This window comes from Belonocnema kinseyi, chromosome 1 (genome assembly GCF_010883055.1).
Source record: "Belonocnema kinseyi isolate 2016_QV_RU_SX_M_011 chromosome 1, B_treatae_v1, whole genome shotgun sequence".
Lineage (NCBI taxonomy): Eukaryota > Metazoa > Arthropoda > Insecta > Hymenoptera > Cynipidae > Belonocnema > Belonocnema kinseyi.
In genome coordinates, this window is record NC_046657.1 from 77,747,121 (window position 1) to 77,766,373 (window position 19,253).

The following is a 19,253-nucleotide window of genomic DNA, read 5'->3' on the forward strand; positions in this document are numbered from 1 at the left end:
GGTATGTTAAGGTGGAAATGACACCGTCTTGGCATGCAAAAATGAAACCCTCTGTACCAGACTTCAATCCGGGCGACTTAAGGAAAGCAAACGTTAGCTCACGATCCTTCACATTTCTGTGGAAGATACCGTGCATCCTCTTATCGAGGAGCTGTCCACGAAAGTTTTTCTCTTGTGCTTTCTTAATCCGGGCTTTCAGCAGTGAGTACACGAGAGAGATTAGATTTGATGCATTTTGCTCACCCCTAATACTGAAGTCAAGTCCGACTGTTTCAGCAGCCTCCTCCTCTGCTTTGTATAGAAATGCTCCTTTGCCCACTTCTTCGTGATTCCTGACCATTTTAAGAAGAGGGTCTTTTCCATTTGCAACTCTATTTGCTGTACCCAGAATAATCCTGTTGTGAAGACATTCAAGGCTCATTATTCCGCGACCCCCTTGACGGCGTGAGATGTACAGTCGCGGAACGGAAGACTTAAGATGCATGCTTTTGTTCATGTGCATAACCTTTCTTGTCCCGATATCAAGAGATCTGAGCTCGCTCTTCGTCCATGGAACTACTCCAAATGAATAGATTAGTACCGGGACGGCAAGCATGTTCGTTGCAGATACTTTGTTCGTCGCCGACAGTTCGGAAGACCAAATCTGTCGGATGAGTCATTTGTATCTGCTTCGGAGAGTATCCTTTATAGATGTCACATCCTGAATGCGGCTCTGTGGCACGCCCAGGTATGTATAAGTCTCTCCAGCGCAAAGATGTCGTATGGCGCTTCTATCAACGAGCTCAGGATCTTCAGGGATGCCATTAAGTTTTCCTCGCTTCAAATAAACCTTGGCGCATTTGTCTAACCCAAATTCCATTCCAATTTCCTTAGTATATCGTTCGACAATCCCGGAGCTAGATGCAGTTGCTCTCTGTTTTTAGCATAGATCTTAAGATCGACCATGTAAAATACATGAGTGACCTTGTACTTCCGATCTGCAGGTTTGCCGCACAAGTACCCGTCGGAATGGCGCAGTGCTAGAGATAGTGGCAATAATGTAAGGCAAAAGAGGAGTGGGATCATGATGTCGCCCTGAAAGACACCTCTCTGAAACGTGACCTTGTTAGTTGTCACACGATTTTTTCCAGATGAGATAGTAAATCTGGTTTTCCAAAGCGGCATCAATCTCTCTATGCACCCAACTTTTTGCAGATGAACCTTTAAGATTTCCAAAAGACAGATGACAAGTCTATGGGATGTAGAATCGAAAGCTTTCCGATAATCAATCCAAGGCATCGATAGGTCACGCTGGTAGAATGCTGCATCTTTGCAGACACATCTATCGATGAGCAGGTTCTCCCGACATCCGGCTACGCCTTTCTTTGAGCCTCGTTGTTCATACATTTCTTGCCACACAGGTTCAATTGCCCGAACAATCCTATCGTTTAGGATAGCTGTGAATATCTTTTAAAGCGTGTTCAGACAAATTATTGGCCTGTAGTTCTTTGGGTCAGCTAAGTTGCTAAGACTTCTCTTAGCGTCAGATAGTATCCGTATTCTCTCAACAATATGCTGTCTGATGGTCAGCAGCTTTGACTTGTTAAGTGTGTGATAACGGGTCCGGAGTTCGCGCGCGAACTTTCGAACCTTGGCGGTAAAATTCCTACCAGATGTGATGTAGTCAATCACACACATAATGCGGGACGCGTACTGTATTGCCCAGCCTATCTTTATGGCAAGTGGATGCATTCGTCTTTTGGTCTTATGATCAGCCGTTGGTTTTATTTTACGGTTCGCATCGGCCAAAGCTCTCGCTGCATTATACACACAATAATTGATAGCCCAGAGGTCGGATTCACCGGAAAAATGTCCACGAAGCTCGTCATCCATTTCAGCCAGATCTTTAGGCTTGAGAGAAACCTTAGTGTTGATGTTTCTCCGGGTCGTAAAGCATCGCTCTTCATCTATTGGATGCCTGCCCGCGGCTGGTTTTAGTGTCGCCTTTCTTTCTTTGTTGCCGGCTTATTCTAGCTGTGGTAGAGTAGGCGTTTCGCTTACATAGCCCCTTTTACGGAGTAGTTCAGCATGGTTTCGCAGACGTTGCTGCGAAAAGTGCGATAGCTCAGGGTGTTTCTCACACCACAGAGCATGCAGCCGTGCCATGTAACCCCGTTCACGGGCCACACTCGCATCGTAACAGTCTAGCAAGTCGTGATTCAGTTGCTCTGTCCACTCGAAGATCACGAGATCCTGCCGATCCATCGCATTGAATCCATTTTCATTGGCTACCCCAGCTCTAGATTGGTCGGCACTGTTGGCCGACCCATTGTCGGGAGCCATTGTCTCACGGTTGTGAGACGTGGTTGTGGCTGAAATTTTACCGCGATTTCGCTGGAAGCGGGTGCAATTTTTCAGATTAGCACCCGCTCCCAGCGAAATCCTGCGGTTGTCCTTATGACAAATTTTTAATTATATATATATTGTATTCAATTGTAACTGTATTTTCCTTTATCAGGCACAAAATCTTTTCTCGTCCTACTTGTTATATAACTCTAAATCAGTTGGTTCATATATGCGAGAATATATGATCTTTAGTCTTCGGGTTTGAGAATAATTTCAGGTTTTCTGATTTTATTACCACACAGGATTATTTATTTATTTTTAATAATCTATCAAGCTTCGACCATTCTTAATTTCTGCTGACCCTAAAAGTAAAGGGATTATTCTAGCTCTTGCGTTTGATTCGATATTACACGACCTAATTATGTTCCTTCTGAGCAGACAGTAAGCTTCTGCTCGACCGAGTGCAGCATTGAAAAAGTCTTTGAACTGCGTAACGTTATTCAGTTCTTTACGACATAACGCGGAAACTATAGTCGCTAAGTCAACAGTGCTTACTATAGTCGCTGACAATGTTATTTTTTCCGGGAGTGATTTAGAGTTTTCCTCGATCTTTAATTTTGACAAAGTTTTATTTATCAAGGCTTGCTATGCTAGTCATTTTTCAAAAGATTCGCGTACCTTTTTCCCTCCTCGTACCCTTAATTTTCTTTTAAGGACGGGTTTACCTCGTGATTTTGACATCTTGGAACATTATAAAAATAATGTAATGATCTACTCACACTGACCGAATTATTTCAAAAGTTATGATTCATTTCTAAAAGAAAATTCGTTTTCCTTATTTTTATTTAAAGCACAAAGTCACTATAACACATTGAGGCTACCAAGTGTAATTTTCAGAATAGTTAATTTAGCCAATCGGCTCAAATTGTCATCCAGAAAATTTTCATTATTTTAGCCAAACGGCTCAAAATAATTTTCCTTGTAAGCGAATACCTTCGGGGATTGTTTCATCTGTTAATTCTCTTGCCAAGATTCAAATAAAAAAGTATCTTCCATTCTTTCGGCTAAATGACTGTAAGGAATGATAGATGAATTTCTATCTCAGTCAATCGGCTAGAAACAAATATTCATTTTTCTACTTATTATATTTTGCCAAACGGCAAAATATAATAATTTGAAATTTTGTTTTTATTTTTGTAAAATTTATTACAAGCTCAATATCTAAAAGAATTCAAGATTTCAAATTGGAATCAATCCTTCGGACAAACGGCTGTGAGGGATGATGGATGAATTTTTATCTCAGCTAATCGGCTAGAAACAAAAATTAATTTTTTACTTACTATCCTTGCCAAACGGCAAAAGATAATTATTTGAAATCTTGCTAAATTTTGAAATTATAAAAAAAACCTAGTTGACTAGAAACCAACTGTTACTAATAACGAGGCCGGAGGTTACAGCACATTTAATACCATCGCCACCGCTGCCATCATCAGTTTGTTACAACTCAACCTTGATAACCCTTAGGGTCACTCTAGAGTGGACTGCGGAGTCACCAAACTGCCATCCCTTTTTCTGGAACGTTTTAATTTATATTTTTGTAGGTAATGTGTACTCAATTTCCCCTCATCCGAGCGGTTAAAACTTAATTCGGTCATTTTTTAAAATCTTTAATTCATATTTTCGTTTTCAAACTTATTTAGTTCTTAAGGTAAAGGATTTGAAAGTAATCGATAACAGAGTAAATTACTCTAGTTCATATAAACGAGCAACTTACATTTATTCGTTTAATTGGCACGATACATTACTTACCGACTCCTGATAAACATTAATTAATTTGACCGTATGGAAGGAATGTCTGTGAACATTTTAATTCTTGTTGTTTATTCCTTATATGTGGGCTGAAATATAAATTTTCTTCGATTTTATTGCGTTATCCTTTTGAGGGTAAACTCTAGTCTCTAGGCACTCTTATACTTTCTCACACTACGACGCGAAGGAGCACCTTCACTGCTTAATTCCTCGCTTGTTTATTTGTTATTGCAGTAGAAAAGTTGTTGGCCTTCTTAAGGCATAAATAAAGGAATGAGTGTTTATCTATTCTTTATTTAATTCCATATTTTTCCACCACAATTTCAAATAGTAACCGTTAGAGAGGGATTCTTAACCTTTTTAAGATTCGATAAAGTATCTCAGTCACCATTGGTCCCTACTAGTAATGTAATTGTGATGCTTCCTGTGTCCTGTCGGATAAGGACAGTTAAGATTGTTTTACGTTCTCTACACACTCTGGTTCAATCCACTTTTTCGGGCTACAAGATTATTTTCCTTGAATCTCTTACAAATATTGTGGGTTGACGATATAGCGTATGTAATAAGTTCGCGCACCTCCACATAATTATAGTTACATTCTGCCACGCGGAGTTACACTCGTGACCGCGGAGCTAACCCTAAGGGAAAGAATTTACAGACCTTTTACGTGTAACGCGGAACCGTTAATTTAGCTTTCGAACACCAAAATTCTCCACATTTTTACAATAGGCCGATGACGGACTCACTATTGTTGACCGGAGATGTTAGCCGTTAGAGATCGCGAGGCGCCGTGGGGTAACCGACGACGGGAATCTAGGGGTTTAACAAGTAGTGACCTTTTTCGAACCTCTCCAGATGGCGAGGCTCGCTAGAGTACCTTAGACGGGCATCTAGGGGTTTACCAAGTAGTGACCTTTTTCGAACTTCTCCGGACGGCGCGGCTCGCTATAGTTCTTTAGACCGGCATTTTTTTTCAACAGCTTAAAGAACGGATAATAGAATTTTCATTGAAATTACTAACAATAGCTCAAATTCTTCAGACGATTTTACATGGAATCGCTTACCTTCATTAAAAATTGAGGAATTACTGAACTAGTTACGTTGTGGCGGATATGAGGAAAATTCGGTGAATTAACAATAACTATTCTGTAAATCATTCTGACCTGTTCTGCCATAATTACAGAACTGATAATAAGTATTAAAATTAGGCGCCGTAAAAGTTAAAAATGATTATTACGAATCAGTTGAAGAGAAATTACATCTGCGCTGTGAGAACTACGGTTCTAGGTCGCTTAAAACTACAGAACTCTACTGTGCTTTGAAATACGCGGACGTGGCGTCACGCTACTCAGGTGTGTGTCGCAAACACAGTTGCGATAAGACAGTACAGTTGCGGCAGTGTTTGTCAGTATTGTACCTCCCGGAATCGCATCGGCGAATTTCGAGGCGAGATTCAATAAAAAATCACAAATCAAAATTACAAAAACGAACCATCAATGGAAATTAGATGTAAAATAATTTTGTTTTAAAAAATAATTGCAATCTTTGATTGCAATGTCATATTTTTTGTTCAGAGATAAATAATTATTTATTTTTTTAAATTCGAGTAAGTTTAAGCGATATTCAGAAGTTTTAAAATGTTTAAACATTTCAAAAAATTTAAAACAACATATAATTTTTTAATGTTACAACATAAATTTTTAATGCCATTTAAGAATTTTGAAAATTTTGAAGATAATGATAATAATTTCTTGAAATTCCTGGAAAAATTACAAATGTTTTATAAAAAAAAATAATTTTAATATAATATTTAGATCGATTTCAAAAATTCACAAAAATAGATGAATAAATAAAAATGATGTAATCATTAATTTAGAAAAATTAGACATTTTTTTTTAATTAATATTTTTGTTTAGAATTGAACTATTTCACTGAAAAAATATTTTTAGCAGAATATTTTAAAAGATTGTAAAATAAACACAGGTTTCGACAAATGAATAAAAACTGAACGATTATAATTTTTTATTAAATTAAAAATTTTGTATGTAAAAAGATAAATTAATTTTATTTTAAGTCGTAAAAATGAGTAATTGTTTAATTCTTATTCATTTATCGCAACCTGTGTTTGTTTTGAAATATTTTTTGCTGTATTATCTTTAAAAAATTTGTAACCCTTAAAACGCTTAAGAATTTTCAAAACTCTACAAATATTTAAGAAAATTATTTAAAATTTATCTAAAATTATCTAACATTCTTTCAATTAAAAAAAAACGGCCTTCAAACCTTTCAGATTCTTTTTTGCCAATTTTAGAAACATTTTGAAATCTTTTAGAATATTCTCTTGAAATTAATTATTCAGACTAAAAAATCATTTTCAACTTTCTCCGAAATCTTAATAATTTTCTTGTAACATTTGAAGCCTTTTAAAATTCTCAAAAAGTTTATAATTTTTTGATTGTTTGAATTTGTCTAAATTAATAATTGCATCGTTTTTATTCATTTATCAATTTTTTTTTCATTTTATCTAAATATTATCTTAAAATTAATTTTTTTGAAAATAAAACATCATTTGTAATTTTTCCGTATTGAAACATGAATTCTAAAAATGCTAAAATGGAAACTTTTAAATTATCTCCTTTAACATTCTTTCAAATCCGTTTGAATTTTTTAAAATATTCTAAAGAGTTCAATTTTATAAAATTCTACGAAACACTTTCACATTATTTAAATAGATTGAAAATTAGTTAGAAATTATTATGAATAGCCTAAAATTTGAAAATAGTCCTTATTTTATATTCCAAATATTAAGAAATTTAAAGGTTTCTACTTTTTTCATTTTAAGGATTACGTTTTTGTAATTGATATTAAAAAATTCATAAATTGTTCATTAATACGATATTACTATTTTTTCTAAAAAAGCATTAGAGACTCTGTATATTTTAAACTAATTTAATCTTTGTTCAAAATATAACATAATAGAAAAAAGTAAAAAATAAGTAACGTTCCTGATTGATGATTTAAAAATAGAACAAATTTAAAATTATTAATTGTAAATTTAAACATATGATCCTAGACAACTTTAGTTTACAGATTTTAAAAATTAAACTGTTTTAGAATTTAAAAAATCCAAACTGTCATTATTAATTAATATTATAGAAATTTTATAGATGATACGAATTTTCTAGAGGTACCAGTATCATGTAGTTTCAAATGACATTTAAAGTGATTCAAGGCAATCTAATTATTAAAAAATCAGATTTTTCTGCACACAAAAAATTAACTTTGATTTTTACGAGTAAAAATTGAAGAATTCCATTTTAATAACTTAAAACCGATATGATTTCTAATTAAAAGCATAAAAAATAATAATTTCAATCCTAATGGAGTAATTAAATTTCGGACAATTCCCAAGTTCCTTTAAAATCTAAATTAGGACCGTAAAACTAAATCGAAGAAAATTAATAATTTTAAAATTATGCATAACGCTCTCAAAAATTCTTTTAAAAATCCTCGGCTCGAAATCCCAAATCTTATAATCGATCCACTACCATACATTTATTTCTTATGAAACGTTGTTGAAAAAAGTTTTCTAATTATTATTATTTAAAATCTTTTCAATTATTCGAAAAATTAAAAAAAAAACAGATTCCCGGATTATTTGGAGTTTTCTTAAGTCCTTAATTTTGAAAAAGGTTCTCCAAACCACAAAAAAGACGCGCACAGTTTTAATTTTGTTCTAATGATATTCATAAATGTTCTTATTCTTATAATATTTGCATGAAAATCATTTCGTCTTTCTACAGGGCGAGGAAATTAAATTTTTTGTCTTAGAAGCCTATATTGAAGGCAAAATGTTAGTTTTATAATAAAATATAACAAAAAAACGTAAAATTTTAATGTTTTCGAAAAATTAGAATTTCTATAGAGAATTCATCTTTTTTGTTAAAAAAGATCAACTTTTTGGTTGAAAATGATTGTTTTTCATCAAAGTATATATTTGTTATAACAAATCTTTATTCCGAAGTTTTTTTTCCAAGCTTTACTTTTTAATTGTGTTAGTATTTACTTCAGTGATTGTTATGTTATGTTTAATGAACGCATATATGTTGGAATTTTTAACCGTATGTTTTTTAAACATTTTTTTTATAATGTTTGTATGTTTTGTTTTAATTGTTATAGTAAAGGATAAAATATTTCGACATAAAATATTTAATACTAAGTTCAAATATTGTTGACCTCTCTTTCAGAAATATTGGGGAAAAACTGAAAATAATAACATTTTCTTGGGTTTGTAAACTGTCCAATGTATTAGATTTTTTCAGAAAACTGTGCAAATTTTTTCTTTGATCCTGCAAAGATGTGAACTTTGAGCAAATCAGTCGTAATTATTTAAAATGGTCAAATTGTTTATGAATCTAGGGTTCAAGTGTAAGAAATTTTCGAATGTTTGAAACTAATTTCTTCTAAGTTCAAACATTTCTTTTCAAAAAGCGGTGAGAATTTTCTCGGTTAGTATATAAGGACCACTTCGGCCAATATCCTCAGCGTGCGATATTCTGCATTAGGGAAGTGCGTTGCGTTCAAAATTTGTCATAAGGACAACCGCAACATTTCACCGGGAGCGGGTGCTAATCTGAGCTTGGCACTTCCAAGAGCGCCGATCATGAGGACGATTAGTTTAACAGAATATTCCGGGTAAAATCGTTGCAACTCCCTTATAAGGTCTCCATACCTCCATACCATTCTCCTTGGCTATGATGTTTTTGTCACCTGGTGCCGGAAATTCGATAACGCATATGGTTCGCTTTTTGAAGTCAAGATGAACTATGACTGGCCTCGAGTGGGCAACAGAAACAATTGTCGAGATTATAAAGTTCCAGTATGTGCGGCACTTCCCATTCTCGACATTTGACTCAATTTCCCTAGGAGCATTTACAGGAGCGATATCAAGGTTAATGCCGTAAGAGTGACAGAGATGGTAATAAAGCACTCTTAGTGCTGCAATGTGCCTTTCGATGTAGGTCGTTCCCGCATGAGTTGGACAACTAGATAGTATGTTAGGTAAATGCTCGGGGTGTGCATGGGACGCCCTGCAGCTATCATCGGGAATGTCTTGGCTAAAAATGTGGCGACGGTATGTTAAGGTGGAAATGGCACCGTCTTGGCGTTTAAAAATGAAACCCTCCGTACCAGATTTCAATCCGGGCGATTTAAAGAAAGCAAACGTTAGCTCACACGGCATTGACTGATCCTCCACATTTCTGTGGAAGATGTCGTGCATCCTCTTATCGAGGAGCTGTTCACGGTAGTTTTTCTCTCGTGCTTTCTTAATCCGGGCTTTCAAGAGTGAGTACTAGAGATAGATAAGATTTGATGCATTTTGCTCACTCCTAATACTGAAGTTAAGTCCGAGTGTTTCAGCAGCCTCCTCCGCTGCTTTGTACAGAAACGCTCCCTTGCTCACTTCTTCGTGATTCCTGACCATTTTAAGGAGAGGGTCTCTTCCATTTGCGACTCTATGTGTTGTACCCAGAATAATCCAGTTGTGAAGACATTCAAGACTCAATATTTCGCGACCCCCTTGACCGCGTGCGATGTACAGTCACGGAACAGAAGACTTAAGATGCATGCTTTTGTTCATATGCATAAACTTTCTTGTCCCGATATCAAGGGATCTGAGCTCGTTCTTCATCCATGGAACTACTCCAAATGAATTGAGTACTATCGGGACGGCAAGCATGTTCGTTGCAGATACTTTCTTCCTAGCCGACAGTTCGGAAGACCAAATTTGCCGGATGAGACGTTTGTATCTGCTTCGGAGAGTATTCTTTATACATGTCACATCCTGAATGCGGCTCTGTGGCACGCCCAGATATGTATAAGTCTCTCCAGCGCAAAGGTGTCGTATAGCGCTTCTAGAAACGAGCTCAGGATCTTCAGGGATGCCATTAAGTTTTCCTCGCTTTAAATAAACCTTGGCGCATTTTTCTAACCCAAATTCCATTCCAATTTCCTTAGTATATCGTTCGAAAATCCCTAGAGCTAGATTTATTTGCTCTTCGTTTTTAGCATAGATCTTAATATCGTCCATGTAAAATACATGAGTGACCTTATACTTTCGATCTGCAGGTTTGCCGCACAAGTAACCGTCGGAATGGTGAAGTGCTAGAAATGGTGGCAATAATGTAAGGCAAAAGAGGAATGGACTCATGGTGTCGCCCTGAAAGACACCTCTCTGAAAGGTGATCTTGTTAGTTGTCACACGACTTCTTCCAGATAAGATAGTAAATCTGGTTTTCCAAAGCGGCATTAATCTTTCTATGCACGTAACGGTTTGCGGATGAACCTTTAAGCTTTCCAAAAGACAGATGATAAGTCTATGGGACGTCGAATCGAAAGCTTTCCGATAATCAACCCAGGCCATCGATAGGTCACGCTGGTAGAATGCTGTATCTGTGCAGACACATCTATCGATGAGCAAGTTCTCCCGACATCCCGCTACGCCTTTCCTTGAGCCTCATTGTTCATGCATTTCTTGTCACACCGATTCAATTGCCCGAACAATCCTATCATTTAGGATAGCTGTGAATATCTTATACAGTGTGTTTAGATAATTGATTGACCTGTAAATCTTCGGGTCAGCTATGTTGCCCATTTTCGGCAGAAGTATTTTGCGCCCTTCCACCAATCACTCCAAAGTTGGGCTCTTCCGACTTTAAATATGAGGCGAAAATACGGGCTAAATCCTGATGGGTTCAAGGAAACTTCTTTCATCAGAAGGTTTTGATACAATCTGGTCCCGGTGCGGAATAGTTGTTCATCCCTCTTAATACTTTTTTCACCTTCTCGGCAGTGATGGGTGGGCATTCTTGATCAGGTGTTACGAGGGCATCACACAGCTCCTTGAAGCTATTTATATTTTCTGAGTCTTCGTCCAGTCTATGCAGCACTTCGTAGACTTTTCTCCAAAATACTTCGACCTTGGCGGTAAAATTCCTGCTAGATGTGATGTAGTCAATCACACACTGAATGCGCGGCGCGTACTGTCTTGCCCAGCCTATATTTATGGCAAGCGAATGCATTCGTCTTTTGGTCTTATGATCAACCGTTGGTTTTGTTTTACGGTTCGCATCGGCCAAAGCTCTCGCTGCATTATACACACAGTAATTGATAGCCCAGTGGTCGGATTCTTCGGAAAAATTTCCACGAAGCTCGTCATCCATTTCAGCCAGATCTTTAGGCTTGAGAGGAACCTTGGTGTTGATGTTTCTCCGGGTCATAAAGCATCGCTTTTCCTCTATTGGATGCCTGCCCGCGGTTGGTCTTAGTGTCGCCTCTCTTTCTCTGTTGCCGGCTTGTAGTGGCTGTTGTACAGTAGACGTTCCGCTTATATACCCCCTTTTTTGGAGTATTTCGGCATGGTTTCGCAGACTTATATGCGAACAGTACGATAGCTCCGAGTGTTTCTCGCACCACAGAGCATGCAGTCGTGCCATGTAACCCCGTTCAGGGGCCACTTTCGCATCGTATCACTCTAGCAAGTCGCGATTTACTTGCTCCGTCCACCTAAAGGTCCCAAGATTGCGTCGATCCATCGAATTGAATCCATCTTCATTGGCTCCCCCAGCTCTAGAGTGGTCGGCATTGCTGACCGACCCATTGTCAGGAGCCATGCGCTTTCTGTTGTTTTGAACCGCACTGCAACTATTTTTGATGTTGTCATTGTTGTTCCCACGAGAAGCTAGGGAACGGATTAGGCTATAGAATCATAATTTATGTTTTTGTGCGTACAATAAGTTAAGAATGTGCCTCTCGTGTGTATCCTCCGTCGATCCTTGCTTCCTTCTGATATACAAAGTAGGCTAAATATAGAAGCCGCTCTCTATAAATCGGAATTTTTTTTCGTGTTGGAAACGACGGCACGGTGATGTAGAAATTATATAGCTCTGCTGTGTTTTTGATTTGAGAGGCGTTATGTGAAATATCAAGTCTTCCACTTTGTTTTTAACGGAATTTAGTTTCGCAAACTTTAAATCTTCCCGTTGCTAAAATTTCCGTCCCAGTTAAGAATTCTTCTTGCATTATATTTAATTCTCATAGAAGCAGTTCTATAGAATTGAGAATAACGTAGGTCTGTAATTATTACGGATTTTTTCTCATATCCGCCACATCGGAACTAATTCTGTAATTCCTCAAGTACAAATTTTTTTCCGTGTATGAAGTGAATGGTTTTTGATAATGTCGATGATCTCTAACCGAACATTCTCCTCTTTTGTTTACTTCATCTGTCAGGTTCCTCGAAGGCCAGCTGATATTTAACCTGAGATTTTTGTGGTACCAAATCTTGCTTTGCTGATAATTAAAGATTATTCACTGATTCTATTGTTGTTTATATGGTTGTATTTGAAAACATGCGATTTTTGTGGGTCCCATATGTTAGAGGTGTAATTGGTAGTTTGGTATGACGCCAGATTTAAAAGTAGTTCGTTCCAAAGTAAAGTTCACTAACTTTTTTCCAACCCACTGCCACCCTTCCTGCTGCGCCGCAAATATGACCCAAAAATCAAGAAACTACATTTTGACGTATTATTGTTACTTTTTAGCAATTTTAGTCGTCTTTTTTATACACATAATTACTAACCATTTTCAATTGTTTAAACAAATGTAAATTATTTAAACTATTGTTCATTGCCTATTTTCAAATGTTCAAAAAAAATGCCAAAGATATCAACTTCCTTTTTAAAATAGTATCCTATGCTACGTTTGTTGAATAACTACATAATTTTGATCAATTCATTCTAATGTTTGATAAATTTCTATTTGTTTAAACAATCTTTATTTGCTGAAGTAATTTTTTATAACTAAAAAAATGAAGTAAAATTGAAGACATGCAATTATATTTCTGTCTGTATAGTTTATAGAAAGAATACAATAGCCACTTTTTAATTTTATAAATAAATCTAATTTGTTTTATATATTTACTTTTCCAAAAATATTTTTAAAAGCGTTATTATTTGTGTTTGTTCTATTTCATGTTATTTTTTTAATAATCGAAAAATAACTGCTTGAGCAAATGAAAATTGTTTAAAGAACTAGAAATTTGTTAAACATTAAAAGAAATGTATAAAAATGATGTAATTATTCAACAAAAAGTAGCATAGGATACCAGTTTGAAAAAAGTGGACATCTCTGACTCAATTTTTAGAAATTTTTTAATAAACAAGTAATAATTGTATAAATAATTACATAATGTTCTTAGAAATATTTACTACTCCAAACAATGACAAAATACGGCATTTCAATTAGAAAATACAATCATTTTTTACATATTTGGAAATAAATCATTGTTTATATAATTGTTTAAAAGTTATTTTTCGAAAATTTAAAATTACCCCACGTTAATTAAATGGGACTTTAAAGTGCCCTGTGGCACATGTTAATTTTCAAATTACGAAAAAACAAAAATTACGGATTTTCTTTCTCCGGAAATGGAAACTTTTTTTGGGGGGTATTATTTTAATAACAATTTGACTGGGAAAGACTAATTTTATTATTTATAATAATTAATTATCAAATATTTATATTAAACTCTTATTAAACAAATAATAATAATACACAATAATACATAATATAATGATAATAAAATAATAATACCGATTGATCCGCAAGTAAGCGTGCATTATGCGTCGCATTAGGGACACATATTTTTCATCAGGGCCAGGAAACAAAAATCGATTCACTTGCTTTGAATATGTTTCAAAGTCTTTTGAATCGCGTATCTGTCACTGAAATTTCAAATTGCCGCCTATGCGTATGATTCCTCTTATTCTCTCAATAATTTATGCATTTAAAAAGTCCTGTGAAATATGGTAGCCTAACCTAAAAAAAGTAGGTTTCATTCATAAAGAGGTAAACTGATTTGATATGAATATGTTTGAAATGGACATTGTATTACGTTGCAGATTCAAAGCCAGTTGAAACTTTTAAACCTTTCCAAAGTTGCATGGAATTTTATAATCTTCGAATTTCGCATTTAAAACAATAACGAAATATCTCTTATGCCGATTAATGCGGCGCTTCAATAGCAAATTCATTCTAAATGAGTCAAGTATGCTTTATTAATGATACAAAATATGCAGGACTACTAAATAATTCGCATATTTATACTTTGATGATAATAAGATATGGACAAAAAAAAAGTATATACTTTACTGCATACTAAGCATGGTCTGTGCCTAAGGCTCTTTAACGCTGTCTTTTCACAAAACAAAATTGCGGAATTAAAAATTATTACAAAAATAATTAAACAGCTATCGAACTCGTTAATTTTTAAAATGTTGTATGTTGCAAATTAATTTTTACAAGAAAAAATCTAGAAAAATGTTGATATTTTTGTCAAAAGTAATTCCATTTTTTTCTAGACCGAATTTATTTCAAATCGAAGAGGTAGTAAATGACAAAGTTATGAGGATTTTAATTTAAAAAATTAAAAACACGGATCATCAAAAAATGGTTAAAAGTTATTTTTTCATATAATAAAATATTTATGTCTTTCTTTATGATTCTAATGGCATTTTTTAGGCTCTTAAGAAATCAAGATGTAGAGAAAGTCGATGGAACAAATTGTTTGTATCTAAAATTTCTGTAGAAAATGTTATTCACGTACACTATTAAACTATATTTTCAGGCTGCTCTGACCACATTGATGTATATAAATAAATTTAAAAAATAATAAATTCATTTTCAATCAGGAGCGCTGAATAAACAGTTGGGCGTGCGTGAGCGAAAGTGTAAATATTTTATAATTCAAAATCTAAAACTTCAACTGATTTTTGGAAGGGGAATTTTCGATTTTTTTTTTTTTTTTATTTTTATAAAGCTATATTAGTTCGGACACTTGAATCTGGGACATTCTGTATAGGGAGGCAGGGAGAGAGAGTTTTACTTTAGTTTTTAGTTGAGTTTTACTAGGTGTCACTCAGCGAGTATGTAGACTTTTAAGGCCATGTAATGAGTGGATCAGCTGTTCAAGTCATTCCTGAGAGCAATATTTGTTTACCCATATTTAAAAATGAAAGTTAAATTAACGCGGAATTTTTTTTGAAACTATTAATAAATATTAAACTTTCAATTTATACTTTACGCAGAAGTTTGGGTTCTATCTTTCTTTGTACGTAATCATGCAATCTGTATTACTCACGGACCTGTAGAAGTTCGAAGTTATCTACTCGTTGCGATAGTGCTGCTCTGACACAGATGATACGTATGTTAGGCCACATTTGTTTATTTGCATTTCAAATGCAAACATTAGTTTTTGAATTATTTGTGTATAAGGTTTGTGAGCGATTTTTCTTGTTTTGCCCCACTTTGATAAATGTAAACCTCATAACTAGCTTATTGATAACATTGAAAATTGCTTGCAGGGCTCTGCCGCACGGTCGATATTTTTCCAAATAAGTTATTTAAAAAAAATTAGCGTGCCAAATTTTCAACATGATACCTCATTCCGTGTGAACGTAATTTGGGAAAGAAAAGTACCGATATAGCTGCCTGTTTTATTTTATTCCAAATTTTTTCTTTTTCTAAATTTCCACCGGAACAAAGCAGAGACATGTACTTTATTGCCTCCTCTTTCATTTCCCAAACTTTCAGAGCGCCATCTCATTTTGTTTAGACGTAAGTTGGGAAAGAAGAATTGCGGACCAGCTTTGGTCACATGATCCTCTCGTTACATGGCCTAAGTGGCAAAAGCGAATCAATCGTGCGAAATCCGCTCTCAGTGACAGCGACGAAGTGATCCTCGCACCCTTCACTCCCACCCTTGCCCCAACGAAGAACTCACAAACCCAGGACCCCTCCCCGTCAAAAACTCAACAGCCTTTGGCCTAAGCCAGATATATCTGGCTTCTTCGCTCCCAGACTTGCCCGAGCAGAATGCCGATGGTAGAAAGTTTCCTTCACCGTCTTAAAAAACTGAATCACCCATCTCACTTGCCGCCTACAATAGCGTTTTCTTACACTTCTAGCTACGTCTCGCACATTTTACATTTTATCCAATACATTTTAGCCAGAAACAATCGTGAGATCAGTATAGCTTACTATATGTAACAACTATTATACAGGGTGTCCCGCGAGAACTGTAGTTAATTTTGTGTGTGGGGGGGGGGGGGGGGGGGGGGGGGGGGGGGGGGGGGGGGTGCATTAAAAAATAAGAAAAAAGTCCCCAAAATTTTGTTGGTCGGATATTGCACTTGTCTTTAAAATTTAATAATCTTGTATTGTGATTAAAAATGTTCTATTATAATAAAAAAATCATTATTACATCCTCGTGAGTTGAGGCGTATTCCTTGGGTGCAGTTTTTAGTCGAAAAGCGACGTGAATATGAAGTTTAATTGCTTAAACTAACACATTTTTCATAGTTGTAATTGTTTGTATTTTCCTGCCTTTGTAAATAATGTTTTTATAAATTCCGTTTATCTGAATTTTTCTAAATATATTTAATTATTTTCATTTGTTGCAAGAATCTCATATTAACAAAAGTTAGCCACACATGCTCACACGTACATACAACTTGTACCCTCTGTTGCGCCCAGAATAAGAATCTGACAAAAAAAATTTGGGGACTTTTTTGATGATTTTTTTGTCCACCCCCCCCCCCCCCCCCCCCCCCCCCTCCACACACACACAGAAAATTGACTGCAGTTATAATAAGACACCCTGTATAATAAGCAATTCATATGAAAAATTCTTGTTTTTATATTAAATTATCATTCCAGTGTTTTATTTAATATAATTAATTGACATATTTTTGTGAAAAAAATAATAATTAATAATAATAATAAAAATCATTTTTGAGATTATTTTGCAGTATATGGATTGTGTTCATTATTTATTATGTAAGTATCATAAAAACTCTAACAAAATATTTGATTTCAGAGAAGCAATAAAGCAAAAAAGGGAGACACAAAGAGTAAGGCTGACAAAGATGTGACTGACAAAAGCTTCCGAAAAACTACCCGGGCCGCTACTTTAAAATTACCAAACACTGTTATTGATTTAGATACAGCGTTTAAAATGTTGTCATTGCTGTACGAGTAAGTAGTAAGCGTATCTGCCTTTCTTTTCATTAATTATATAATCTTATTACTTTAAGCTGCTGTTTGATGGGGTTCCGGTTATAAATGGAGAGTCGACGAAATTTAAATTCCTTTCCGAGGGAGAAGATTGGCAAAGGTTAAGGGAACATCTTTATTATTTAAAACAAGGAACGCCTGACCGTGACCTTGCGTGAAGAGGGGGAGAACTTCAAGGGTGAACTCCCTACCGGTATGAACAAAAGCTCCATGTCCGGACTTTGGAAATTTGTTTTCCGCCGGCGAAAAAGTTCCGTCGCCGAGGGGAGATCTTGGGTTGGGGGCTTAGCGAGTGCCGAGATAGTGAATGTCTCCAAATAGACAGGGGGAGCGAGAGGAGAGAATTTCGGTGAAAAATCTGGGATTCGCTCTTTCGGAATTCCGTGCGGATAATAAGCTGGACTTTCTGGGTCGTGTATAGGGCCTAGAGAATTCAACCAGCAATTTGGATACACCGGATCGTATTCCAAACTGGCGGAAACCGGGCTCGGAGACGGTAGCCTGGGTGGAAAAACCAGACCGGAACCTGGCGTTTTTACGGTCTCAGAAAGCGGTGGCGGGGGTAAAGACCGAATGGGAAGAGCAGAATTCGCTATCCTCTGGGACGTGAGGAGCTGTTGTTTTCTACTCTTCCTCGGTCTGCGACTTAAACGTTTCCGGCATTTTCCTGGACGCTTATAGGGCTTCTACGGACGACCTCGGAATTCCAAGCGGGATTTCGATCACCAGAGGGCATCGATTGAACGAAAGAAACACACGAATCGAGCTCTTTCTTAGGTGGCTCGGTCGACAGCCTAGCGACTTTCATCCGCCGATTATAAGCGAACGAAAGGAGAAGAAAATCGCGATCGCGCCGATTCGACATTTACTGTACTAACCTTTCAATGACTAACGGAGAATCTCAGACACCCTCGAAGCTGGAAGATCCGCGATCGTGGATGACTCCTAAGATTGTCTGGATGCTAAGAAATTTCTTCTCCCAGCAATCTTCTTTTAATCTCACTCAGTTTTTTCTTCAATTTTTCACTTTTGCTTTGCACATTCTTTTCATTCCCTTTCACTATTTCCTCATTCTCTGTTTTTTCCTCATATGCTCATTTCTAATTTCTAAATTGCTTACCCGTTCTTCCAACTGGATCATCTCTCTTGTTCTCTGTTCTTCAACCTCTCTCTGTCTATTCTCAATGCTCTCTAGCTTACCCCAAACCTTGTCTTTCTCCTCCTACCAGCGTTTATCGCATCCTTCCCACTTTTCTCTTACCTTTTTACTTCCCCCTTTACGTCGTGTGGCTGCCTATTCATTTCCCTATTCATATCATCCAATCTCTCTCTTGTTTCCTCTCTAAACTCTTTTATGGGCGCTTCCAATTTTTCAAACCTACCCGCTCTTCCCTTTCTGGTGTTTTCCGTTTAATTATAACTTTCTTATTATCTTTGTCCCTTTCTACATCATCGTCTGCTGCCTCTCTTTTCCTTTTATCCTCCCCTTCACTGCTAGTTGCGCTTGCCTTTTTTTAATATTCGTCCAGACTGCTATTTGAACCCGCGTTGCATAGCTTGTTGAGGTGTTATAAATTTGACGGTCGTCCACGATGCTTTCCCGTACCTGAGCCCGCTTCTCTCCTCTCCCTAGTCGACTCCTCGAAACTTTCCTCACCGCTGCTGTCACTGCGATCAACGTCACCCTTTCCCCCACTGCGCACGCTTTTAGCAACGTCAGCTATTCTTGCCACTACGGCTTGCTGATCTGTGCGATCGTCCAGTAACTGTTGCCCTCTGGCGCTAGTTTGTGGACTCCGCCTCGTTGGCATCAAAAATAAACCACCGTCATTTTCATCAATTTTATTTAATTCTCCTTTGGGTTTTGAAAGGAATTAGTAAATATCATCAGAGTCGAACAAGAAAATTAAAATATCGATTACGTCAAAAGTTATAGAAGTTTCGGGACCATTCCCAAGATACATCATACATTTTCCAGGAATTGT

General features: G+C 36.2%; 1 protein-coding gene across 3 annotated transcripts in view; it reads left to right on the plus strand.

Moving 5' to 3' along the window:
• The window catches only part of LOC117168927 (Fanconi anemia group I protein), a 426,852-nt gene that overhangs the window by 317,089 nt on the left and 90,510 nt on the right, over positions 1–19,253 (plus strand). For all 3 annotated transcript variants that reach the window (XM_033354903.1, XM_033354921.1, XM_033354913.1), the window contains one exon: positions 17,072–17,229. In XM_033354903.1, the coding sequence (XP_033210794.1) occupies positions 17,072–17,229 (158 nt within the window). The remainder of the gene's footprint in view (positions 1–17,071; positions 17,230–19,253) is intronic.